This window comes from Rattus rattus, chromosome 8 (genome assembly GCF_011064425.1).
Source record: "Rattus rattus isolate New Zealand chromosome 8, Rrattus_CSIRO_v1, whole genome shotgun sequence".
Taxonomy (NCBI): Eukaryota; Metazoa; Chordata; class Mammalia; order Rodentia; family Muridae; genus Rattus; species Rattus rattus.
The window spans coordinates 47,210,409-47,235,886 of record NC_046161.1 but is presented as its reverse complement, the minus strand read 5'-3'; the positions used below and the strand labels follow the sequence as shown (position 1 = coordinate 47,235,886).

General features: G+C 39.7%; 1 protein-coding gene across 1 annotated transcript in view; it reads left to right on the top strand.

Annotated features, from left to right (window-relative positions):
* The first annotated feature begins 5,079 nt into the window (after positions 1 to 5,079).
* Positions 5,080 to 25,478, top strand: part of Ddx10 (DEAD-box helicase 10) — a 153,363-nt gene continuing 132,964 nt past the window's right edge. The window contains exons 1-9 of the mRNA XM_032911581.1: positions 5,080 to 5,395; positions 8,777 to 8,837; positions 10,534 to 10,664; positions 12,206 to 12,364; positions 13,404 to 13,524; positions 14,579 to 14,768; positions 19,327 to 19,453; positions 23,163 to 23,325; positions 24,248 to 24,332. Coding sequence (XP_032767472.1) covers positions 5,210 to 5,395; positions 8,777 to 8,837; positions 10,534 to 10,664; positions 12,206 to 12,364; positions 13,404 to 13,524; positions 14,579 to 14,768; positions 19,327 to 19,453; positions 23,163 to 23,325; positions 24,248 to 24,332 — 1,223 coding nt within the window. The 5' untranslated portion in view covers positions 5,080 to 5,209. The remainder of the gene's footprint in view (positions 5,396 to 8,776; positions 8,838 to 10,533; positions 10,665 to 12,205; positions 12,365 to 13,403; positions 13,525 to 14,578; positions 14,769 to 19,326; positions 19,454 to 23,162; positions 23,326 to 24,247; positions 24,333 to 25,478) is intronic.

Below are 25,478 nucleotides of genomic sequence, written 5' to 3'. Positions count from 1 at the left end.
TTGCCTGCTTTGCCCCGAGTGCTGGGATTAAAGGCGTGTGACATCACCACCTTGTTTCTCTCTCTTCCTATAATAGTGTTATAATTTTACAGAAAAAAATGAAATAACAACCAGAAAACGTGTGGGACTGTCCTGTCTGTGAGGTAAGCTGTCGGGTTTGAGCTGCATGAAATCGTTCCTCTATTGGCATCTGCGCCTATCTCTTGGCACATGAGAACCACTGGACAACTTTAATTCTTTTAAGTTCATGATCCATGTTGTACTACTTCATATATAGCATGCTTACCCTATACATTTGGAGCTCTGATCTAGTGTAACACATAGATTAGGCACAGTAAAAGGTCAACAACAATTACTAGTCAAATAGAACAATTATAACAATGTACTGAATTAAATTTCCATGGTTTTACTATCTGGAAGAATCAAGACAAATATTAATATTTTTGGACTTTAGTTGGCAGCTGGTTATAAAAATCACAGAAAACAAATGATGGGTGGGGGCCCTTGTATTTCTGTAAGTATAGATGTTATTCTGAAGATTTGGGCTGGGAGAACTAGGGTTCGAAAATCTGCTGCCTTATTTTTTTTTTAATATTTTAAAAAGTGTTTTTGTTTTGTTTTGTTTTGTTTTTTGAGACAAGGTCTTGAGTAGCTTTGGCTGGTCTTGTAGTCCTGCCACCCCTGCCTTCACCTTCTGAGTTCTGGGATTACAGGCACCATGATGTCTACTGCTATTCAACCGCATTGTTGAGATTCCATGGGCCCAACTTCCCTTCCATGTCCAGAAAACCTGATATTGAAGTCCATGTCCTGATCTGGTGGCTCGTACAATCTTTCTTCTTCCTCTCCTACTTCTTGGGTTTTGTTTTTGTTTTGTTGTTTTGTTCTGTTTATTTGTTGTTTTTCTGCAACATTGTTCCAGGGAAGGTAAATAGAAATTGGGATTTTCTCCTCCATGGTTTTTCCTTTGCAGTTTCCTGATTGCTTATTCAAAATACAGGGAAATTGGCCAGAGATGCAGGTCAATGTGCAGAGTGCTTGTCCAGCATACACAAGATCCCGAATCTGGTCCCTGACACGGAAGAGAGGGTAGAATCCTTTTCTTACTTTAGTCATTGCTGGTGCCCTTATCTAAATTGTCATGTAATTTTTCCCAAACCCTGTAAGTGAAGTTGCACTGTAGATGTATCAATGGGGAAAGCCCTCTCCCTTTTAAAACAAACAAACAAACAAACAAACAGGCAAAAAGCTGGACAATGGCGGCCCACCCTTGGACAGCTTTGGCTTACCCTCTTTACATTGCTCTCAGGACCTCTGCCTCCTTACTGGGAATTCAATGAACTGCTCCACTTCTGCGCTCACTTGTCCACTGTTTCAGTCTGACTGGGTTCCCTTGGTAGGATCTGTGGACAAGAACTCAATGTTGGCCTCTGACTTTGACAGCCCCAGTGTTTGTTGGTTTTCTGCCACCTTTGCATCAATACCAAGCCCTCCTGAGTCTATTGGCTAGATTTTCTGTCACTCAAAGAGAACACCCCAGTCTCACGACAGGGGAGGGGTTCCTGAGAAGCTGAGAGAAACATTTTGTTTTTCTTCAGTGGTGGAGCTGACCAGCATTGCTCATACTTTAAAAAGAAATCTCAACTATACTCAGTGGTTTTCTAAGCTTCTCCTGAGTAGAATCCTTTCCTTGCTTTAGTCATTGTTGGTGCCCTATCTCACTTGTCCTCCGAGAAAGTTCACATTGTGTGTGTGTGTGTGTGTGTGTGTGTGTGTGTGTGTGTGTGTGTGTCTGTGCGCGCATGTGTGTGCTCCAGTGTATGCATGCACACACATTTAAAAATGTAGTGATGGAAAATACGAAAAAAAATTTTGGTTTAACTTACAGCTATAGTCATAGTCGTGGAAATAAACATTTACTTTATTTAAAATCATTATAAAATATACAATGTGAATATTTGGTTAAGGCCACCCTGTTGCTAAAACTGAGAGTAAAACTAAGAGTAAGTGCGGTGCTTTGAATAAGAATGGTCTCCATAGGCTCATATATTTGGAACAGCAGTTTCAAAACTTTGGAGTTTCAAAAGCCCATGCAGGCACAGTGTTGTGCGTTTGTGTGTGTGTGTGTGTGTGTGTATTAGGATGTAGTTCTTAGGTACTGCTCCAGTGCCCACCTGGATGCTGACATGCCTTCCCCACCGCGATGATATGGACTAAACCTCTGAAACTGTCAGCCAGTCCCGATTAAATCCTTCTTTCTATAAAAGTTGCCTTGGCCATGGTGTCTCTTCACAGTAATAGTTCAGTGACTAACACAGTAATCACCTCAGGGTTTTTTCCTTTTTCTGGTACTTTGTAAGATAAATGGTGATTGATGTTTAGGGTGCTCTCCAAAGGCACCTTTACAAGGCCTTTGTTGAAGTACATTTGCTGTACTATGTAACTTTTTGTCATTGAAAGTTTTGCTTTAAAACATTTTGAGTCAGCCTGGTGGCATTTAATTGCAATTAGGGCATTCAGGAGGCTGGGGGGTTATTATAAATTTGAGATCAGCCTGGTCTACAAAGCAAGTTCCAGCTCCATTCTCCAAAATACATTTTAATTAAACACAGACACAGACACAGACACAGACACAGACACAGACACAGACACAGACACAGACACACACACACAGACACACACACACACACACACACACACAATACAGGGGCTGGAGAGATAAGTCAGAGGTTAAGAGCACTGACTGCTCTTTCAGAGGACTAACATTTGAATTTTTTTTAGCACCCACTTGGAGGCTAACAATTGTCTGACATCTTTTTTGGCTTCCTTTGATGCATAGACATACATGCAAGCAAAACACTCATATAGATAAAATAAAATTTAAAAAATAATATAGGAAAAAACCCATACATCTTGTTAGGGCAGAAATCCAAGTTCCTCAATGCTTATACATTTGCAGTAGGGACAGACCTAACAGAAAACGGATTAGCAAGAGGAAGGCACGTTAATTCAGAGCACAGTCCCTGTCCCACTAAGCAGTGACTTAGAGTGCTGGCTTACAGACTGTCTTCAATAGGGAACAGTCAATTTATGGAGAATTGATAGGAGTTGAAAGTAGGATCTAATGGTGGGAAACTGGAAGGTGAGTATACAGGGGAGGAAAATGATGAGCGAGGCTTATTCGAAGGTTCCTTTGCATAGTGTGACTTTACCATGGAAACCTGACTATACAGTCTTGGCTGGCCTTGAACTTGTGCTGCTCTCCTGTCTCTGTTTCCTGCATGCTGTGATCTGACACCAAGTCTTGCTAGAGAGCCTATTGATGAGTAAGTTTCCCGAAGTCAGAGAAATGTTACTTGTCATTTCTTTGCAAACTGCCTTTATGTCAGTTTATGGAGATCTTTTTCTTTTCTTTTCTTTTTAAAAATAAAATTAAAAATAGTTTTTTTTATACAATATATTCTGATTATGGTTTCCTCTCCCCTTTTACTTAAATATTCTTGCTTGTGCGCACACCTACTATTAAGTTTGTCATTAATCAGGTTTGTCCACAGTTTAGTCAAGTATATTCATATTATCATACAACTAATATCTGGACCTCTTTCCACCTTGGAAACTCTATAATGAAATAGTTAAAGTCTTCTCCTCTTCATCGAGCTCCTGGTGAGCACCCTTCTACTTTCTCTCTTTCCTCTGTGTGTGTGTGTGTGTGTGTGTGTGTGTGTGTGTGTGTGTGTGTGTATCAGAGGACAACTTGTTGGAGTCAATTCTCTGCTTTTTTGCCATGTGAGCTCTGGGTTGAATCCAGGTCATCGGGCTTGGTGGTAAGTGCCTTTACCTTGTGAGCCATCATACTGGCCCTCTGTTTTTCTTTATTATTTCAACAACACTGATATCTCATAAAGGCGAATGGTTGTCATTTTGTGACAATTTACTTAGTATCATGTGCCAGATTTTTATTTTTAAAGGGTGAATAATATTTCCCTATATGTATGTATTATGTTTGTTCCTTAGTAAGTAACCTTAGTACGGAAACTGAATAGTGCCTGCTTCAAGCATGAACATTTAAGTATGTCTGAATCTCTCTTTTCAGTTTGTTTGGGTTTATTTCCAGAGGCAGGATTGTTGAATTATGGTCATTATCTTGTGATGTCTTGAGAACACACACACTTTCACGTTTCTTCCTTTTATTGAGCCTATCTCTGGAGTACTGACTGTAGAGATAGCACACCTGGTGGCCTTCCTCTCTGTTTTGAATTAGTGGCTTTTAACCGAATACGGTATAGAATTAGGATATTTGTGTGGTATGTGGAGTCAAAAGGGGCCTTAAAGGCCTAAACGCTTTTCTTGTAAATTTCCAATCCAATTCTCCAGTAGCATTGCTACAACTCGGGCCCTTTCCTCGATCTGATGTGTGCTTGTAGAGGTTCTGTGTAAACGTATCATGAAATCCAATTCAGCAAAAGAGTTTACTTAAAAAGTGAAAACAATTGATTTGCTCAACATACTTTCGAGAAAAATTATTTTTAGTTTTAGCCATCGTTCTGTTTTTATAATGACATTTGAAGGTAAATTCAGCCAGTTTGTGTCAGTACCCTTATTAACTGTGGTAATAGTCTGAAGGGCTGAGCGGAAGACTCTGAAAGACGTAAATGTCCTTTTTTATACCTAGAGTCACACCGTAGTGGATGGAAATTAGTCATCAACTAAGCAGATTTTAGACCAATCTTTCTGCCCTCTGGGTCGAAATATGCAGAACGAAGATTACGATTTCGACCCGCATACTCTGTAACGTGTAGCAGCGTACTCATGAATGTTAGGTACACTTGAATCCAGAACAAATGAAGAGCAGTACTTTACGTTGAGTAGTGTGCCATCACTAAACCAGCAACAAGCAGAGTCGCTGCGCTGTTTCCGGAAACCCTATGCACGCCCCCGAAGCAGTAGAGCACGCCCAGTTCCTCTGAGCACGCTTCTCCCCGCGTTTTAGGATAGCCCCGCCCTGCGGAAGCCAAATTACCAATCATCGTTCGCGCATTGATGTCGTCATTAATATGTGCCCACTCTTCCCAGCTTGGGGGCGGGTCCCCGGCCTTGCGCGTGCGCCCCTGCACCCTCTCCACACGCTGGGTTTCGCGTCTTCCTTGCTGCTCCTGAGGAGATAGGTGTCTCGTGTCTGGCGGCGTCGTGCGTCCTGGTAGCCCCCGCCATGGGCAAAACGGTTGGTTCTCTGGGTCAGGGAACCCGACCGGACCCGGTGAGGAGCTTCAACCGCTGGAAGAAAAAACACAGCCACAGGCAGCACCAAAAGAAGGAACGGAGGAAGCAGCTTAAGAAGCCGGAATGGCAGGTCGAACGTGAGGGTATCAGCCGCCTCATGCAAAATTACGAGAAGGTGAGGTGGGCTCTGGACACGTTCGGCGGGGCTCTGGGGAGCGAGGGCGGGTGCAGCCGGGCGGTGTCGCCCGTATGGTGGACATCGGGCAAAGGTGTTGTGGGAAAGGGGCGGACCCGGCCGGCGAGTCCTCCCTAGAGGTCTGTTGGGTGCCGCTACCCAGGTCTGACTCTTCTGCTTGTCACAGTGCTGGAAAAGTGATAGAAATGCAGTGACACTCCGGGTAGGAACATATAGTGCAGCAGTGGTTACAGAGTAGAACGGCAATAGTAGTGACCTCTGTGGAAAGAACCTAGCGTGTGGAGTGAGAGCCTTCAGTAGAGTGCTAGCCTAACATGCAGGAAGTCTTGGGTTCAATCCCCAGCTCCACATAAACGGGGCACATATTGAGCACTAAGGAAGGTGGAGGCAGGGGATCATAGGTACAGAGTTATCCACAGCTTTATATTAAGTTCGAGGTCAGTCAGTGATACATGAAACTTGGTCTCAAAAATGAAATAGATAAGCTAAAATCTGGAATGATGTAAGAAAATGCTGTTATTCTTGGGCAATGTTTAAAATAGTAGAAATAGTACGCACCTTTTAAAGAACTCTCCATAGGTTTTATATTCTTTGCCCCTATCTTGGGATATGGATCTTAATATTCCATTTTACAGGTAGGAACTGTACAGTTTGGAGAGGATAAGAAACTTGTCCCAGTTTCCCACATCTAGTAGTGTGGAGTGGGAACCTAGACCTGAGTCTGTTTCCATAGCTTTCGTTCTTTACGTTGGGAATTGGCTCTCTCCCTTAGCATCATCCTCTGTTTTGTGCCTCATTGTCTTCGTGGTTTTCACCAATAATCAGTGTAGAGAAACTGTGATGTGCTGGTCTGTTCCTTGACATCCCCACCTTGTAGTCAGTGTCCCTAGATGAGTAGTCTCACAGTTAACACTTTGGCATGCTGACATGTTTTCCTGCCCTACATGTCTGCTCCTTAGGAATGTTACTGCCTATCCGTCCCCATAAAGCCCATTTTTTTCAGCATTCATCCACTTCTCTCACCCTTTCAGTGAATGCCACCTTTCTAGTGTAGAGATTTAACAGGTAGAAACATCCTGGAATTAAAGTCATTATTTGTAATCTTATAGCAACAACAACAACAACAACAACAACAACAACAACAACAACAACAACGAGATAAACCGTTTAGAGTTAGCAACACTTAAGAATTAGTTTGAGTTTTGAGTTCAGATAATTTGATTCAGATTTGGTTATGCTTTTGTTCACCAGCTATATGACTTTGTTTACTTTTCTTACACTATTTGTGCCCTCCCCCTTATTTTAAAAGGCTTAGTAGTATTACCTGCCTTATACGTTGTGAGGAATTAGTAAGATAAAGTGTGGACAACATTCACAATCCCCATCATATAGAAAAAAGATCAATTAAAGGAGTGGCCGTTACTCACAAATTGTTTCTGGATTTTGTTTTGGACCGTGACTAGAATTGCTTGAAGAATGGAGCCTTAGTCTTTGCTTGCTTTACTCCTGTGGGTCTGCAATTCCTTGTGTTGCTCTACCCAGAGCTTTTCTGAGTTCATATCCTTATTTCTGCCTATGCTAAATGTCTTAGTTAGGGTTCTACTGCTGTGAGCATACACCGTGACCAAGGCAACTCTTATAAGGACAACATTTAATTGGGGCTGGCTTACAAGTTCAAACGTTCAGTCAATTATCATCAAGGCAGGAACATGGCAGCATCTAGGCAGGCATGGTGCAGGAGGAGCTGAGAGTTCTACATCTTCATCTGAAGGCTGCTACCAGGATACTGGCTTCCAAGAAGCTAGGATGAGGGTCTTAAAGCCCACTCCCACAGTGACAAACCTACTCCAGCAAGACCACACCTACTCAGACAGGGCCAGACCATCTAATAATGCTGCTCCCTGGCCCAAGCACTTACAAACCATCATATTCTACTCCTTGACCACCATAGGGGTTATTCATATATGAGTCTATGAGGGCCCTATTTAGCCATAGCATACTAAAGAAGTACATTTAATCCAACTTCCAAAGTCCCCCTAATCTATAGCAGTCTCAACAATGTTAAAAGTCCATCTGAGGTTCATCCAATCATTTAACTATAATCTCCAAAGCAAGTCAGGAAACCAGCTGGGCAAACTCCAAACTCTGCATCTCCATGTCTGATGTCAAAGTGGTCTTTAAGGTCTCCACTCCTTTTTCATCTTTGTTGACTGCAGTAAACTTCCTTCTCCTGGGCTGGTTCCACTACCTGTTAGCAGCTTTCCTCAGCAGATATCCCACAGCTCTGGCATCTTTAACATCTTTGGGTTTCCAAGACAACTTACAACCTCACAGCTTCTTGGTCTAATGTCTGGGATCCACACATGATCTTCTGGGCTCCTCCAAAGAGCTGGCCTCACTTCCTCAGCTCTGCCTTCTACAGCACTCTAACCTCAGGCTGATCCACTCCACTGCTGCTGCTGTTCTTTGTGATCATCCCATGGTACTGGCATCTCCAATACACTGGGGTCTTTCACTACAACTAGGCTTCACATATAGCCTCTCATAGGCTCTCTTCATGGTGCCAAGCCTCACCTTCTTTGCATGCCCCTTTCAGTTCTATGCTATCAACTGCCACTGAGGTTGCACCTTCACCAATGGCTTTCCATGACCTCTTCACAGTCCCATGCCTCAGTTGCTCTTCATGACTCCTTCATACCTTCAAAATTAGTGCCAACTGGGTGATTCTTATACCTTACCAAGTACAGCTGCTGCATGAGGTACAACCTTGGCTCTCTCTGGAACAGTTTCTTAGTGTTCTCAGAGAACAATTGCCAGATTTCACCTCAGTGATGCTGGTCTCTTCTTAATTGCTGCTAATTTCTAGTGGCTGCTCATGTTTTGTCCACGGATAGGGAACAGGTGAATGCTGGTGCTGCCTGCACTTAGGAGTCTCCAGCCTTACTTAGTTAACCCAATTTAGGAACCGTGTCAGACATGCTTAAAAGTTTGTTTCCTGGGTCATTCTGTATCGTTTCACGTTAACAATCACTATTACCTATCACGCTTTCTTCCTTCAGGTATTCTGTATCCTATGGAAGAGGCTCATTAGTTAGTGTACCACAAGTAAGGAAGGAGAAACACATCTTAAGTCCTGCTTGGAAGAGTATCTGCCAGCTGAGGCTCCTCCATGGGACTTCATGTTATTTGAATAAATGGCTTTTATTTAGAAGTGATGGGATGATTCTAAATTTGTTACATGGAGGATGAGCTAGGTAATACAATGTAGGGGGGAGGGGGAGTTGTTTTATGAAACTAATGAATCATCTAGTATCTCTTGTCTTATCTGACATTTTCTCTTTTTATAATCTTTTTTTCCAGATAAATGTAAATGAAATTACAAGATTTTCAGATTTCCCTTTATCCAAAAAAACATTGAAAGGTAAGTGCATGTGGTCATTTTAGTATACACTGTTAGATTTATTCATATCTTTTCAAAATTAAAAAAAATGCACATGTATGTTTGTGTATGTGCCTGCCTGAATATGTGTGGAGGCTAATACCAGCCTGGGTATTATATTCAGGAAAACTTTTCACTCTTTTAAGGCAGGGTTTCTCAGTGACCTGAAACTCACTTATTAGGTTAGGTTGGCTGGCCCGCAGGCCCCAAGAATCTTCCTGTTTTTCTCTCCTAGTCTAGGTTGAAAAAGCACAAACCTCCATATGTGATATTTTCTGTAGGTTCTGAGGATTGACTCAGGTCCTCATGCATCTTACTGATTGAACTGTCTCTCTAGCCCAACAGCTGTTAGAGAAGAGAAAGGTTAACGGTAAAAAAATTAATCTTTTGACATTTTTGGTTTCATGAAATACCATAACTCCAAGGTTTAATTTTTTTTGAAACAAGGTTTTGTTATTCAGTCCAGGGTAGCCTTGAACTCCCTTTACAGTTCAGACTGTAAACTCAGTGATCCTCCTGCCAAGCATGTACCATCTACCCACCTCTAAAACACCGAATTCTAACCATTTTTATTCCTTATTCTTTCTGGATTGATTGAAGATAAGTTAAAAAGGACCAGGAAGCTCTGAACATTTTGAATGAACTTGATGATTCTGTTAGTTAAACAGGAAAACCAACAAAAGATCTACTTTCAGCAACTTTCAAGCGTAAAAGCATAAATTATAACAAATTATAGTTATTGTGATATTGTGATGTAAAATATATCTTTTTTATTTTGAGATAGGCCTGATCTATTCCAGATTGGCTTTAATACCACTATTGCTATGTGGCTGAGGATAACTTGTACTTCTGATCTTTCATTCTCTATATCCCTACTGGCATCATAGGCTTTAAACCCTGGGCTTCATCCATCTACCAACTGAGCTGTTCCCGACCCATAATGTATTTCCTCAGCCCACAATATAGCTCTTGAACCCATTTCAACCTGTGTACCTTTGTGTTGAGTAATTGCTTTCTATCTCTTCACTCCCCCAATTTTTGGTAACATTCTTTTTGTTTTTAGGATTTATAAACATTAGATTATCTGGCAGTCTTTCCGTTCCAGGCTTGTTTCGTTTAATATAATTTATTCTAGGTTCATCCATTCTGCATATTGTCTAAGTCCTTAGATAAGCCTCTATCTTGAACAAAAGAACAGGTAGTCTCTCGCTTAAAACAAAACAATTTATTATTATTATTATTATTATTATTATTATTATTATCATTATTATTATTGGAGTGTGTGTGTTGGAGGGGTTGTGAATCACAGTGTTCATGTGGCTGTGATAGAACAACTTTGTGAAGTCAGTCTTCTCCTTTCATAGGGTCCTGGGTTGTCAGGTTCACACAGCAAGGGCTTTACCTGATGAACCATCTCACGCACCTATTGCCTGCAACATTGAAAGTTTGCAGTTAGAAGCTTTTAGTTTTCAGGCTATAGGCCTCAGTGATTATGGGTTTGGAAGTCTAGCCTATGAGCCACCAGACCCTCAAAATTAAGTGAGCTGTTCTTTGCCTGTTTGTGATTTGCATCAGGGTAGAACAGAAGAACTTTTAGACATTTGTTTGTGATAGGAACACACAGTCAAGCCTGTGGCTTCATCCATTAAGAGTTTTCTTCTCTTCTCCACACTGCTAGGTTTGCAAGAAGCGCAGTACCGCTTGGTAACAGAGATACAGAAGCAGACCATAGGGTTGGCTTTGCAAGGTAAAGATGTGCTCGGAGCTGCTAAAACTGGGTCTGGCAAGACTTTGGCTTTTCTCGTTCCAGTAAGTACATGTGTTGTGGATCAGAGCCTCTTTTGTATGATTTTATGACATCCTGTACCTACAGCAAAGCAGACAGTTATGTAAACAGTTGTTTCACGTTGGCGTTCCTGACCAGACAGGAGCCACATCCATCTTGTTCTTCTCCCGACCTCACACTCCTTAGCTTCTGTCACAGTGCCTTGCCCATGGGAGGCACTCAGTAAAGTACTGTGGTGAATGAGTCAGTAAGCTTTAGAAGGCATTGCCTTCTGAGGGAGGTGGACACTCCATGGTGGTGATGTAGAACGGTCCTGTTCTGTCTGTGCTTGGGTTATTCCATTTGATGTCATTCCCAGGAGACCCCATGGGGAAAGCTGTTTCTGCTCTCACCCTTGCAAGCCTACCAGTGGTATTTGAGTTTGCCATTTTTGTAGGATAAGGCTGAAATATATATTCGTGTTGTGAGAATGCTTTCCCCAGGGAGATGTAAATGATGTATATATTCCTACCTTACAGACACTACCAAGAAAACAAACAGTGTGACTACACTAAAGTTCAACTTTGAGAGTCAGCGAGTTTCTTGGGTTTACTTACAGAGCTTGAGTGATGGGTTCCTTCAACAGGATGGATAATTTCAAAGCAACTGGGCCATTGAAAAGTCGTCCCAGCATGGCTTATGACATTCCCATAGCTGCACTGACAGCTTCCCTTCAGTTAGCCCACTGTGTCTGCATACTCTAGTACCTCTTGAGACACTGAGGTCATGCACAGTTAGGGAAGATGATGTACAGGAGACTGAGTGAGGCTCAGGAGCGAGTGGCTGGAACCTCAGTCTAGTGAATGTCCCACTCTCTGCTAAAGGAACATCAAAAACAAAAAACAGAAACCCTATCTCAGGCAGCAGTTACAGCCGTTCTGATGAAGGTGACGATTGTTACTCTTGGAAGATAGTGTTCTACAGTGGCTCACATGAAGGGGATTTGGGTATTGAGAAATTTCTGGAACACTAGTAGCTAGCTATCTTTTGTAGTAGCAGGATAGTAGAACTGCTTAGGAACTCACTTACATCTCAGTTGCTCAGTTGGTTTTCTAATTTGGTTCCTACAAAAACATCTGGCAAATCATTTGTTCCAGATGCCTCAAAACTAGTTTTCTCTTAAATCCTAGTTGTTGTTATAGCATTATTTTTGTACATCTAGGGAGTTCAATCACTATAAAACTGTAACAGCTATACAGATTCTAATGTGATTTCTGTTTAGAAAGTAACTTTCTTGTCCCGGTTTCAGTGGTCCGGGTTATACATGCCCTATTCCAATCGCTGGTCTTCTGGTTTTTTACTCTGACATTGAAGTTGCCTTAGGGCTTCTCTTTCCCCTTTAATTGGAGTTGGATGCTTCTGTTGGAAGAAAATGCCTCTCTCAGACTGGATAAAACTTGCGAGAGGAGTGGAGTGCCTTTTGCTTGATGATGTTTTTGATTTGAAGGGCAAAGTTGAGACTTGAGTCAAAATACGAAGATTTTTTCTAAGAGATTATTAAGTACAGTTTGCGCTCATCTTCAAGGTATTGGAAGCCTTATACCGCCTGCAGTGGACCTCAACAGACGGCCTGGGAGTTCTGATAATATCACCTACTCGAGAACTGGCCTATCAGACATTTGAGGTTCTACGCAAAGTAGGAAAGAACCATGATTTTTCAGCTGGTCTCATCATTGGTGGGAAGGTTCGTCCTTATCTGCCCTTTCCTCTAACATCACTATGCAGGTGATGGGGGGAGGAGATGGAAGACTCATCAAACGGATTGTTCTTTTGGAGGGGGCCTCGGTGTGTGCCATCCACATAGTCCAGAAAGTCCACTTTTGTCAGCCTCTAAGTTCATGAGGCAAACCTATTGCTTGCTTTGGGAAAGAGAACATTACAGTATGTGGACATAGTACCTTTTAATAGAGTGTTTAAGAGTCTGAATAGTTTAAAAAAATATTGCTGTGTCAATACCACATGAAGGGAAGATGATTGCTTTGAAAAATATGTATTTAATCATGGTATTATGGTAAAACCTGGCCAACTTTTGTTGACTTTTTAGTACATCTGAGATGGTTGTATCTGCTATGGCCACTTCTGGACTGTGAGGATAATTAGTTCTTAAATTTCTATGCAGGTGTACACAAGCAAGGAAGAGGTAGCATCACAAACCCTACTTTTGTACCTGCTACTTGTCTTTAACATTTAATAACATCTGATGGTTCTTGTCTCAAGATGAGAACCTATAAACTGTAAATTGCTTTAGTTAGCTCCCCCCACCCCAATAAAATATGGAAGTTGTATGGGAGAGCCTGTTCAGTGCCTCTAGTCCTGACTTAAAGAGTTGGAATAATTATAATTTTTAAGACCATTTTACTGATTTAATAGGAAATTAAGTCTTGGCACTTGTTAGTTTATTTTAGCCTCAGAATCCTGGGTATGATGAATAGCTTCTTTTTTTTCCCCAATAATTATTTTTTATTCACTTTACATCCTGATCACAATTCCCCCAAACTCCCCCTCTGTCCCACACTTATAAACCCCTCCCCTCTATTGCCCCCTCCCCTTCTCTAGGGTCTTGGAAATATGGTGGGTATGCTACAGAACTGAAAGAGAGACGTGGTGTTTATTTCTAAGTGTCTAAACTGCTCCAATAATGTTCTATGTGCAGGTGGCTTGTATAGTTGTGTACAGGCTGCTGTGAGGCATGTGTGTGTAACCAAAGAAACAACTATTTGCAGGATCTAAAACATGAAGCTGAGAGGATCAACAACATAAATATACTCGTTTGCACACCAGGTCGACTTCTTCAACACATGGATGAAACAATCTGTTTTCATGCCACCAATCTTCAGATGTTAGGTGGGTATTATGATTTCTGTTAAAAAACAAACACCAACCAACCAGCAAACCAACAAACAAAACCAACCAAAACTCCAAAATCTCAGCTCATTCCTGAGAAAGCCCTTCCGAGATTTAATATCGGCAGTGTCATATTAGATTTGTTCTTTTATTTTGACATTTGGACTCTTAAACTAGGAAGAGTACAGGATTGCTATTTTTTTCTTTAATTGACAGGGAACATTTAGGGAATCTAATGTACTTAACTAGGTACGTGAGTGTTAGGCATTGATAGTTTTTTTTTTTTTTCTTTTTTCTTTCTGGCACATGTGCGTGTGCATGTCTTGTATCTGTGTCCACACCAGTGTGGGAGCATATTGAGTCTTGAGATTGATGGCAGGTGTCACCTTCCACTTTATTTCCCGAGGCAGTGTATTTCGGTGACCATAGAACACACTGGATAGGCAAGTACAGCTGATCAGATGACCTGGGCTCCATCTCTCTCCTGAGTGCTGGGACTTGGCTTTTGTGTGGTGCTAGAGATCTGGACTCTAGATGCTTGCATGGCAAGTGCTCATGCACTGAGCCATCTCCCTGGTCAGATTGTCATTTGTTCTGATGAACTTCTGTTTTGCATGGAAAGGCTACTTCTTGGGCGTTTTAATAGCTTTTCGTTTTTGCATGCTTTTGTATTTACAGAAAAGTTAGAGTGGAAATGTTTCTGTATTGTCCTTTATTCAGTTGCCCCTAGTTTTAAACTTGCATGTAACTGTGATTGATCTGTCAATAGTAAGAGATTAACAACATACTATGTAAATTTAGCAGTAGGTTTTATTTGTTTAGATATGATCAATTTTCTACTATATTACTTTTTTTTAAATTGTGACTCTGGGATTTGAATGCAGCACCTTGCATGTGTACCTGCAAATGCTAGGCAGTTGAGCTACTACTGAACTATACCCTTAGCTCAGCCAGTGTCTTTTTCTGCTTTAGGATTCTAAGCAGTGCGCTAAATTGCATTTAGCTTAATATATTATTTGAATATTATAGAGTAACTTGCACTTTTCTTTTGCAGTTCTTGATGAGGCAGACAGAATCTTAGATATGGGCTTTGCTGATACCATGAATGCTATCATTGAAAATCTTCCCAAGAAACGCCAGACTTTGCTGTTCTCAGCTACACAGACCAAATCTGTGAAGGACCTTGCGCGCTTGAGTTTGAAAGACCCTGAGTATGTCTGGGTTCATGAGAAAGCAAAATATAGGTAGGATTTCTCTCTCCCTGAGCCATCTTCTTAGTTCAAGAATTAATATTCTTAAGCTTTTATTTTGTGTGTAATATGCTTTTTGTTACTAGATACACAGAGCATACTACTAATAGCTAATTAAAATTACTTAAATTCTGCATATATTTTTAACTGAGAATATTTTAATGTAACAGTTCTGAAAATGTGGTCTGGAGAACAAATGTTTTTTGATAAGATGTTAGCAACCACTTCCACCGTAAGTGAGGGAGAGAGGATCAGTATGTGGAGGAGAATAGCAAATGCTGAGTCAAAGTCAAACATTGTTGGTAGTGGCCTGAGCTCTTATTAGAGATGTCTGCCTAGGCAAACACAGAATTCTTGGGTTTGGTGCAGAAAATAATTTCAGCACTGGATATTACAAAGCAGTTTATTAAAAGAGATGTATAATATAAATTTTCAGTATGAGGTTAAGAGAAAAAGGCAACGAGGAAAAATTAAAGATATTAAAGTGTGGCTTTATGAGGTCATATGGACTTCTCAAAGGAGAGTAGCACTTCATTGTCTTTGTATACGATTTGGGTGGTTTTTGAAATTATTGTCTTCAAAGAGTTTCCAAGGAATTTTATGAGATCATGGGGTATTTCCTAAGGTAGTGACAGGGACAGAAACATCAATCCTCACTGCCACTGGCATCAATCAAAAGAGTTCCTTTTCTAGTTAGGACCTCCTTACCTCACAGAAAGGAATTTCAGGATAAGCAAACATGACAGTTTCTTCTTTTAAAGCTATTTTTGGTTTAGCTTTTAAGCACATGGGTTAGTAGGGAGAAACACCCATGGATATGGGCCTCCCAAGGGGGAGTCATATCTTACTGTTAGTAGAGTAGTTATGTATAAATCTGTGCTTCCCAAGTTACATTGCTCAGAGAGTGTAATTTACAATAAGGCTTATAACAGTAGTTCTCAACCTTTCTAATTCTGTGACTCTTTGATACAGTTCCTCATGTTGTGGTGATTTCCAACCATAAAATTATTTTCCTTGCTATTTCATAACTGTGATTTTTCTAATGTTATAAATCATAATGTAAATACCTGATATGCAGGGTATCTGATATGCAATCCCTGTCAAAAGGTTTATTCGATACCTGATGGGGTTTTGCCCATAGGGAGACTAAGAGTTTTTTTTTTTTTTTTTTGGTAAACAAAGTTGTTATGTGGTTTTGTAGGGATTTTGTTTAAATCGAGGAATGAGAGAGGAGTGCTGGGGGTGAGGGAGTTGCTGCAAGTGCCACAGTTGGCAGGGAAATGAACTGCAAGAGGCAAGAAGGAAAAGTTGGTTCAACTCAACTCAGCTGATACCAGTTCAAACCTCTAGAGACTCTTACATCAGGAGGTTTATTATAAGCATATTTAGACACAGTACAATTTTGGAAAAAAACTTCCCGGTATAATACAATCCCTGGTGCAAACGGGCATAGTCACATTGAAACTTAACTCCAAGTACGTGTGACCCAGAAGCTGGGTGCTAATAGCTTAAGGGCCTAGGATCTGATGTGGTCTTGACCAAGACTAGATCATGTAGGTTGTCTGCCCTGAGGATGGGCTCCATTGGCTGAGAAGCACAGCTAACAATAAAGGTCTAGGGAGGTAGAGTCTAGGATGAACGTTCTGGGGGATTTGGGTGAGGTCTGGCTCTACAGATAGCAAAGGTCACCAGGTCATTAACAACATCTACTCCCAGCCTTCTGGGTGGAAAAGAGATACTCTTTCCCCCCTCTGAGGAGACAACTCTGTCTCCTCATTACTGGTTTCCCTGGTGATCTGTGGTTTAAGGAGTTTTTATGTGCCCAGCAGTTCTAAGAAATATTCACAGTTATCATGTGTGTTTGTGTATGTGTGTGCGCCCACGTGTTTTGGTGCATGGATGTCATGGTATGCATACGGATGTCAGGACAATCTTGGTTTTACCTTGTTTGAAACATTATTTTTTTGATGCATATATTAGAGTGATTGTTTTATATGTTGGGCCAAGGAAGTGGCACTATTAGAAGGTATGCCTTAGAGTAGTTTTGTCACTGTGAGCGTGGGCTTAAGACCCTCACCCTAGCTGCCTGGAGGTTAGTCTTCATTAGCAGCCTTCAGATGAAGATGTAGAACTCTCAGCTCTGCCTGTACCACGCCTGCGTGGATGCTGCCACACTCTTGCCTTGATGATAATGGACTGAACCTGTGACCCTATAAGCCAGCTCCAGTTAAATGCTGTTTTTTATGAGTTGCTTGGTCATGGTGTCTGTTCACAGCAGTAAAACCCTAACTAAGACTAGTTGACCTGTAAGCTTCTGAGCATTCTTTGTTTCTCCTTTATATCTTGTTGTGGGAGCACTTGGGATATAGATACTCCTTTCTTATGTGGGCTCTGGGGATTGGAACTCAGGTTCTCATGCTACACAGTAAACGCTTTTAATTAATTAGCCATCTTTTAGTTCAGTAAGCACAGTTAATTTTTTCTTTGATATTTTAGACCAAGGTATCTTTTGTAAAATATTGATTATTTTTGTCCTAAGTAAGCATGATTACTTTTGTCTTTAACAAGATAGCATTGGGACGACATGTATTGTTCAGTAGGCAGTTTGGGCTTTGTCAATGGTATTTGAAGGGTTTTAAACTTGTAGTACTCAGGATTGAACCCAGGGCTTTGCATGTGCCCTGCAAGTGTTCTTCCACTGAGCTGTACCCTTAGTCTGAAAACTTTAGTGCTGAAATTACTTTATTATCTGTATATGGTGCATTTTATCCGTTTACTTATTATGGACCATCTTGATTGATTCCAAGTGGTGGCAGTTGGGAATAAAATTGTTAAACATCTGAGTGCAGTTTTTCCCTCCTTTTTTGGTGTGGACTGATCTTTCAGTTCTTTTGGATAAATGCCACAGAGTATGATTGCTGCACTAGATGGCGAGAATGGTTTGGGAAAGAAAGTCTCTTCAAAAGTGGCTCCATCATTTCTCAGAACCTGATATCGGAGACTCTTAAATGTATAGTGGAGTGTACAGTTGTGTCCTGTCTTACATTTGAATTTTTCTCATAAGCAGCAAGTGGGGGGCATCTTGTCTGCTTATTTGATGTGGAACATCGTTTATGTTCAGTTTTCATCTGAACATTGCTTTTGATCAGGTGATTGTTGAGAACTTTATTATTTTCTCCCTAAGTTGTTGATATGTATTTTTCTAAGTGTTCTTTGTGTTTTATGGAGAACATTTGTGTATTGAATGTTTAGTTTGCATTTTTTTTTTTTAAAATAGCCGTTGGCTTTTCCTTCCCTCTTCTTTACATAGGCATTTATCATGAATTAGAAAATTTAAATTTTAATAAATTCTCTTTTACCATTTTTCCCCTTTGGTATCTGAAAGTATTTGACTTTCAGTTTTTGGATTATCTGTCCTTTTCCTTAAAACAAGATGACTACACTCGGTTGTGCAAGCGTATGCGTGTATAGTGTTTATCACAGTCTGTTTTGTACTTGCTTTTTTACTTATTGGTAGATTCCAGAAGGCACTCCAGAGTGATAGACGAATATGTTACACTTTTTGTTATAGTTGCATAACACCTTATGGTGCTGTGTTTAATAGTTCATTCCACAAGTTCCTTAGTAATAGATGTTTGGGTTGATGTCTTTTTTATTTGGGTTGATGTCTTTTTTAATCACGTGGTTCTGAATGATGCCATATATATATTTATAACCCAGACTAATTTGGAATAAAATTAAAAGAATTTCTCCAAGAGTAAATCCATATATACTTTTCAATCATGAGTTTTCAAACATGTAACAAATTGAGATTTTTACAATAAGTTCTTAAAAAATTTTATTTATTCACAACTTCATATGTATATAGACATATAGACATATTTGCATTACTCTCTCTTATTTCCTCTCCTTCCCATTGAACCTTTTTTTCCTAACAAGCTTCTCCTCCTGTCATGTCTATAGTAAGTTCTTTATAGCTGCTACATGTGTGCTCCCTGCCTGCCATTTTCCTAGCCATTTCTTCATACCTTTGTGCTTTAACCCATCTTAGTGTTGGGTACAGCTACATAGACTGTCTCTAAATGATCACTAATGTGAGTTCAATATTTATATATGTTCTTCTTTTTAAAACTTTCCATGGAATATGCATATGTTAAGTCTAAATTGCTTAGATGGATGTTTGTATTTCTCTAATCTCAAATCTCAATAGAGTTGTAGACATTAGTGGTCAGCCCAGCAGTTTTCCATGCTGCTTCTCACAGATGGTGGTCGGTAACTTCTTTATGTGGTTGACTCTTCCTAGATCTTGTACTACTGTGTGTGTGTGTGTGTGTGTGTGTGTGTGTGTGTGTGTGTGTATTTCATATAACTTCTAGAGGATTTTGAATATATTCATATATTCAGTGAGCTTCCTTTATAGGGGACAACAGAGGAAGAAGTGTTTGTGAGACAGAAATTGGGAGAATGGACCACCAAATTTCTTTTTTTAGTGTTGATTTCAAAAAAGTAATATGACATTGTTAAAAGAATTTGTTTTTCTTGATTCTACAAGCACCCCTGCTACATTGGAACAGAACTATATAATTTGTGAGCTGCACCAAAAAATAAGTGTGCTGTTTTCATTTTTGAGAAGTCACCTAACGAAGAAGAGTATTGTGTTTTTCTCCAGTTGCAAAGAGGTATTGATTCTTTAATTGCTCCTTTTGAATGCATTTGTGTTAGAATACTGTCCTTGAGTTGTCAGATTTCAGTTAGACAAATAATGACTCTCTGTTCTAAGCAATGCTAGGAGACAGATCTTTAAAGCTTGATAATCCAGTATTTTTGTTGGAAAAGAAATTATGAATGAGACTTGAAGTGCAGTGAGGGTAGAACCTTTGCTGTCATTTCTTCAGCACTGCTGTAGACAGTAGTGACTGGGAACATGGTACAACTTAGCTAGGCTAAACTGAGGCTTTTATAACGTAGCAATTCTTCCTTTTTTTCTGTGCCTCTAATTTTTGTTCATGCTTATTTCTTCTTGGAATGCTTGCTGTACATACCTGACTCTGGGTAAATAGTTGGTGCTTTTTAAGGCAAATTTAAACTGTTTTGCATGGAAGTCCTTTTTAGAATCCTTTTAGAAACAGTTGTTCCTTAAAAAAAAAAAAAAAAATCCTTCTGTAATAGTTTGTCTGTGTCCTTATTGGGTTAATACATAGTTGATGAATGCTAACCTTGTACTAGGAATAAGGGACTGAGAGAAATAGGATATTTCTCTGTTAAGGAGAAGAGATCATGATTGATTTATAGACTGCTTTCTCTGCATAGTTAAGATTCCTGACTTACCATAAACTCTAGATTTATTGCCCTGTCCTAGCCTAGCATGTTAAGCATGCAGGTGAATTTCTTTCTAACTCGTGGTACGGTGGTTTGTTTCTGTTGTCTATTGAAGCCTATAATTTTTCTGTGGAAATCATGATTTCAGGTATTCTTAGTACTTATTCAGAGTCTTATACTTCTTAGGGAGGAGTTGGGTTTGTTACTAGGAAATAAGAAATAATGTGCAGAATTGTTTTCATTTCAACTTTCTGCTCTTTCTCTCGCCACGGCAGTAACTCATTTGCACTTGCCTTTCAGTGTGTTAGTTAGACTTTACCACAGAACAAAATGCTTGACAGATTTACCTTAAGGGAAGAATTATTTTAGTTGATGCTTTTCGAGGTTTCAGTCTGTCATGGGGCTATGTGTATGACTGAGCAGAGCAGCTCATGTCTTGATGGCCAGAGAGCAGAGAGAGAAGACCTGGTCTAGAGGCCCCCACATTCAGTCCCCTACCTCTTAGCTAATTCTTTTTGGAAAAGCCCTCATAGATGTATCCAGTGGGTGTACTTTATTAATCTTCTCCCACTAATCAAATTGACAATAGTCAAGACTTACTGTCCAGCGACCAATCCTGAATGCTCTAAGCTTTGTCTTCATCTGCAAAGTATCCTTGCTGTGTATAGCAAATGCCCCTTTGTCTTACCCATTTTTTTTTTTTCTGTTTGTTGATAATTGCCCTTAACTGAGAATGAAAAGGAAACCCAATGATCCTACCTTTCCATTCTTTGTAACAACGCCTTCTTTAGACTTGGGTTTACTGGTTGAATCTACTTCTTCTCCTTCTGTTCTGTTCCTTACCCTAGCTTCAGTTAGCTCTTAAAGGATGCAGTTTTCCAGTTAGTGCTCAGTTATCAGTTCTTCCTTGTCCTATCAGAAGCCCCCTCCCCCTACCTAATCTTTTGACTTTATATCCATTAGCTTGTCTTTCTTCTACCTTGATCTATTATAACTATTTTGCTAGTCTTTCCTGTTTTACTGCTGGAATATTGAGTACTTCTTACCTCTCTCTTCTAGAAGCCCCCTTTTCTTAGTATGTTTTGTAGGTAATCTCATGATTTTCAGGGTGTGAATGCAGTCTGAAAGCTGTCAATTGCAAATCTCAAGTCCTGACCCTGAGCTCTGACTCCTGAGAATATCCAGTTGTCTGAAGAGACCTCTCAAATACGAATACTTCAAGAGTTACTGTCTCCAGCTTTGCTTTCCCCAATGTTTCTCCATTTTTGTAACCCTCAATTCCTGTCTTCATCCAGAGTGATACTCTTGATAGTTTGTTAGCCTTAGAACTTCTTGTCATCTGCCATGCTCCAGTACAGTTTGGACCATGCTGAACTGTCAGCTTCCTAGGTGGGTCTCCTCTAATGACTTTCTGTGAGTAAGAGTTAAATTCCGTGCTTGGACTCTTACCTGCCACCTCACTGGTTTTAAAGAACAGGAATTGAAGTCTCTTCTTGATTCCAGAGAGTCATATTACAGAAAGTTTTCATGAAGTCATTTAACTGAATTCCTGTATATGCCTTTCCTGAAACTAATTTGCCTCAGTGCATCTCTGGCCTGCAGATTTGTCTCCACATCTCCTTTTCCACTATTCTGACTGCACTGGCTAAGAGTCAGAGCTTCCCTGGCTCCAGAGTGTTAGAGAGCATAGAAGTAATAAAACAGTAGTGGTTGGCCCCAAAAGGAAGGTGGCACATAATTCCCTTCAGAAGTAATGGTGTTTATGAATTTAGGGATAGCCCTGTGTTCTAATAGAGAGTTTTGTTGTTTAGAAAGCAAATAACCTTTATGACTAGTTTTTTGCTTAATTCCAGCTTTTTGCAAAATAGTCACCTTATATTGTGATTTTGGCATTTTTGTAGTTTAAAAGGTTGTTTCCTCTGGGTCCAGTTTTTAAACAAATTTATATAAACAAATTTTATATATGTTAGAAATGCTGTTGAATTCTGGCTCAGCCTAACAGTATCCAGTTAGGAGCAAGTACATAGTAAAGAAGAAACTAAAACAGTAGTTAACTCTTTAGGTCTATACATTGAATATGTTTATAATAAAATTTTATTTATGGCTATGATATTTATCAAATGCTATTTTTTTGGGGAAGGGGAATCAGCTAAATGCTAGGATGATTAATTCTCAGTTTGAGGGGAAAGTTTACACTGCCTGTTGTTATAGGGAATTAAATGTACAACTTAAGAATGCTTTGGTGCGGGCTGGAGAGATGGCTCAGCGGTTAAGAGCACCGACTGCTCTTCCTGAGGTCCTGAGTTCAAATCCCAGCAACCACATGGTGGCTCACAACCATCTGTAATGAGATCTGATGCCCTCTTCTGCTGTGTCTGGAAGACAGCTACAGTGCACCTCATATAAAAAAAAAAAAAAAAAAAAAAATGGTTGGGGATTTAGCTCAGTGGTAGAGAGCTGCCTAGGGGCTCAAGGCCCTGGGTTGGGTCCCCAGCTCCGAAAAAAAAAAAAAAAAAAAAAAAAAAAGAATGCTTTGGTGCAGAAATTTATGAATTATAATGTGATTAATGAAAGACTTTCAAGCTTAAAACTTAAGCCGCAGTTGTATGAGGTCAAGAGATAGAAGTGAGGGGTTAGGGATTTAGCTCAGTGAGCACAAGGCCCTGGGTTCGGTCCTCAGCTCTAGGCGGGGAGGGGAGGAAGAAGTGAAAGTTGAAGAGGAAGGAAGCAAACCTCTCTTCCATTATGAGTCCTTCATGTAATTCTCATAGCTTTTCTAGTTAGACTCTTCTGATATTTATATGGTTAACTGGTTATTTTAAAATTAAGTTCTATGGAGGTTATATTCTTGTAGCCATTCAAAATTGGAAAGAATTTAGTAGATTTAAAAATGTAAGAGCTTTTTTCAAATTTTATTTTTAGTGATTGAAATGTAAATTTTTTAAATCAAAATTCTTTTAGAAAATATATATGCAAAAATGTTGCAAGACCTTAATGCTAGATTACATTTCTTTAAAAAATTTGTTCTCTATCCTGAGGCACTAAACTCCCCCTTGTGCTTGTGCCCAGGTACAGTATCTGTACAGGGTGTTCTGCCGGCTGCGCCCAGGGATCTCTATTCTTGCTCTCCATGGCCGGCAGCAGCAGATGAGAAGAATGGAAGTCTACAATGAATTTGTCCGAAAGAGGGCTGCAGTCCTTTTTGCCACTGATATTGCAGCCAGGGGATTGGGTAAGTGAATCCCTGGAATACCATTACTGTGGTCACAGGAAATATAATTACCTAGAGGGTGTTAATTGGTAAGTTGATGAACATGATGGATGATGGTGAAACCTTGTGTAGTATTTGCATTTCTGTGAGCTTGTTATGTTTCATAATTAAATTATAATATAGAAGCCTTCACAATCATCAAAGGAAGATAAAAAGATTAAATGTTAAAAAGATAAGAAAAATTCTTACAACTTTGAAAACTGAAATTGTAACTCATTTAGCAAGAAAAATTAGTGAAATCTATTTTTTGACCAATCATTCTGACTTTTAAAGTCACTATATTTAACATATCGACTTCTCTGAACTAGTGTGTGTCTGTGTATATGTTGGTGCGTGTGCAAAGGATGTGGAGGCTAGAGGTGATGTCTGGTGTCGTCTCTGCTTTCTTACTTTTTGATACATAGTATCTCACTGAATTTGAAGTTCACAGAATCTGCTAGAATAGCTAGCCAGTAAACCGCAAATCCTCTTATTCCTATCTCCCAAGCTGAAGTTAGAGGCAAGTGCTTTCATACTTAAAACAATTTTTTAAAAAAAAAATGTGAGTGCTAGGGATTCAAACTAAGGCCCTCATGCCTGTGTGACAGACGCTTTGCCAAACTGAACCGTCTTCTCAGACCCAGAAATCAGCTATGGTCACTGGAACCCCATGAAGAGTGACAATTTTAGTTTCTGCTTTAGTTATGAAGTAGTCTAATTTTAGTCCACTTTGTCAGAGTAGGGAAATATAATTTCTTGTTAATGTAACTAATTATATTTTAAATAAAGTTTTGTTAGTGAGATGTGATAGAAAAATCTTGACATATAATACTGTAAAATAATAATAGTACAGAAGGCTAGATATTGAAATTGTCTGACCCTCCCTGATATTTCTTTTATAAAGATTTTCCAGCTGTGAATTGGGTCCTTCAGTTTGATTGTCCAGAGGATGCCAACACGTATATTCACAGAGCTGGTAGAACTGCCAGGTAGGTATGCGGGCTTATTTCTTTGCTTTTTGTACTGTTTAATAACATAGCATGCTTTTGCTGTAGCTGCAGGTAACAAAGAATGGAACAATTAGGTGTTGAGTTAACACCTAATTTGCTTTGAGTTTATAACAGCCTGATGGGCTAGGGATTAGAGTGCTTGCCATACAAGTCTAAAATCCTGAGTTTGATCCCTTGATCCACTTAAAAAGCCTAATACAGGGGTGCTCATCTCAGTGTATTCCTGTGGTAAGATAGGAGACAAAGATAGGGGATTTGCTCAGAAACTTGCAAACCAGCTAGCCTGTGCATCAGCAGAAGCAAGAGACACCCTCTTCCTTTGCTTGAGGAAGGTAAGAACCACCTCTGAAAAGTTGGCTTCTAACCCTTACAAAGACTCTATGGCATGCACACACTCTCTTCCTCATATGTGCATGCACAACAAACAAACAGATAAAATAAAAATAAAAAATTATAGCCTGAAGGCTGTCAAAATTGAGAACAATCCATAAAGATTTGAAACTTTCCCAAGAACTGCTTACTGCACATCATCTCAATGGATCTTCATAACTTCTGTCATTTCATATGAAGACGTCAGTTGTTTAAGCAGTTATGCAGAATGTTTGAATCTTAAAAATAGCCAAGATTTGAGCTCAGATAGTCTGAATTCTCTAGTCTAGGTCTTGCACCCTTACTTTCTATGGTCTAGGGCTTAATAAGGGACACGGTTGGTATGAGTCAGATTTCTTTTTCTGAAAGAGACTTAAAGGCATTTGTCAAGGTCTCTCCCAGTGATGTTTTTTCAATTGTTTGTTTCCTGTTTTTTTTTTTTTTTTTGTTCGTTTTGCTTTTTTGTTTTTTTGGTATTCCATTTGAAGTGCCTTATACTGGCCAAATAGCTATTGGAGAAATGTATAGAATATAAAACAAAGTCACAGTTAAATAAAAAATGGATCTAAATGAATAAAAAGGATTATGTAATGTTAGTATTATTGAAATTGCAGTGAAATTTATAGAATTATAAATGGCTAACAGCTTTCTGGGTCACAATGCTTCTCAGAAGTCTTACAATACTTCTTTTGTCTTAATAATTCTTTGTCCAGAAGTTGATCTTAAAAAAGTACAGAGATGGAATCTGGATGTGGC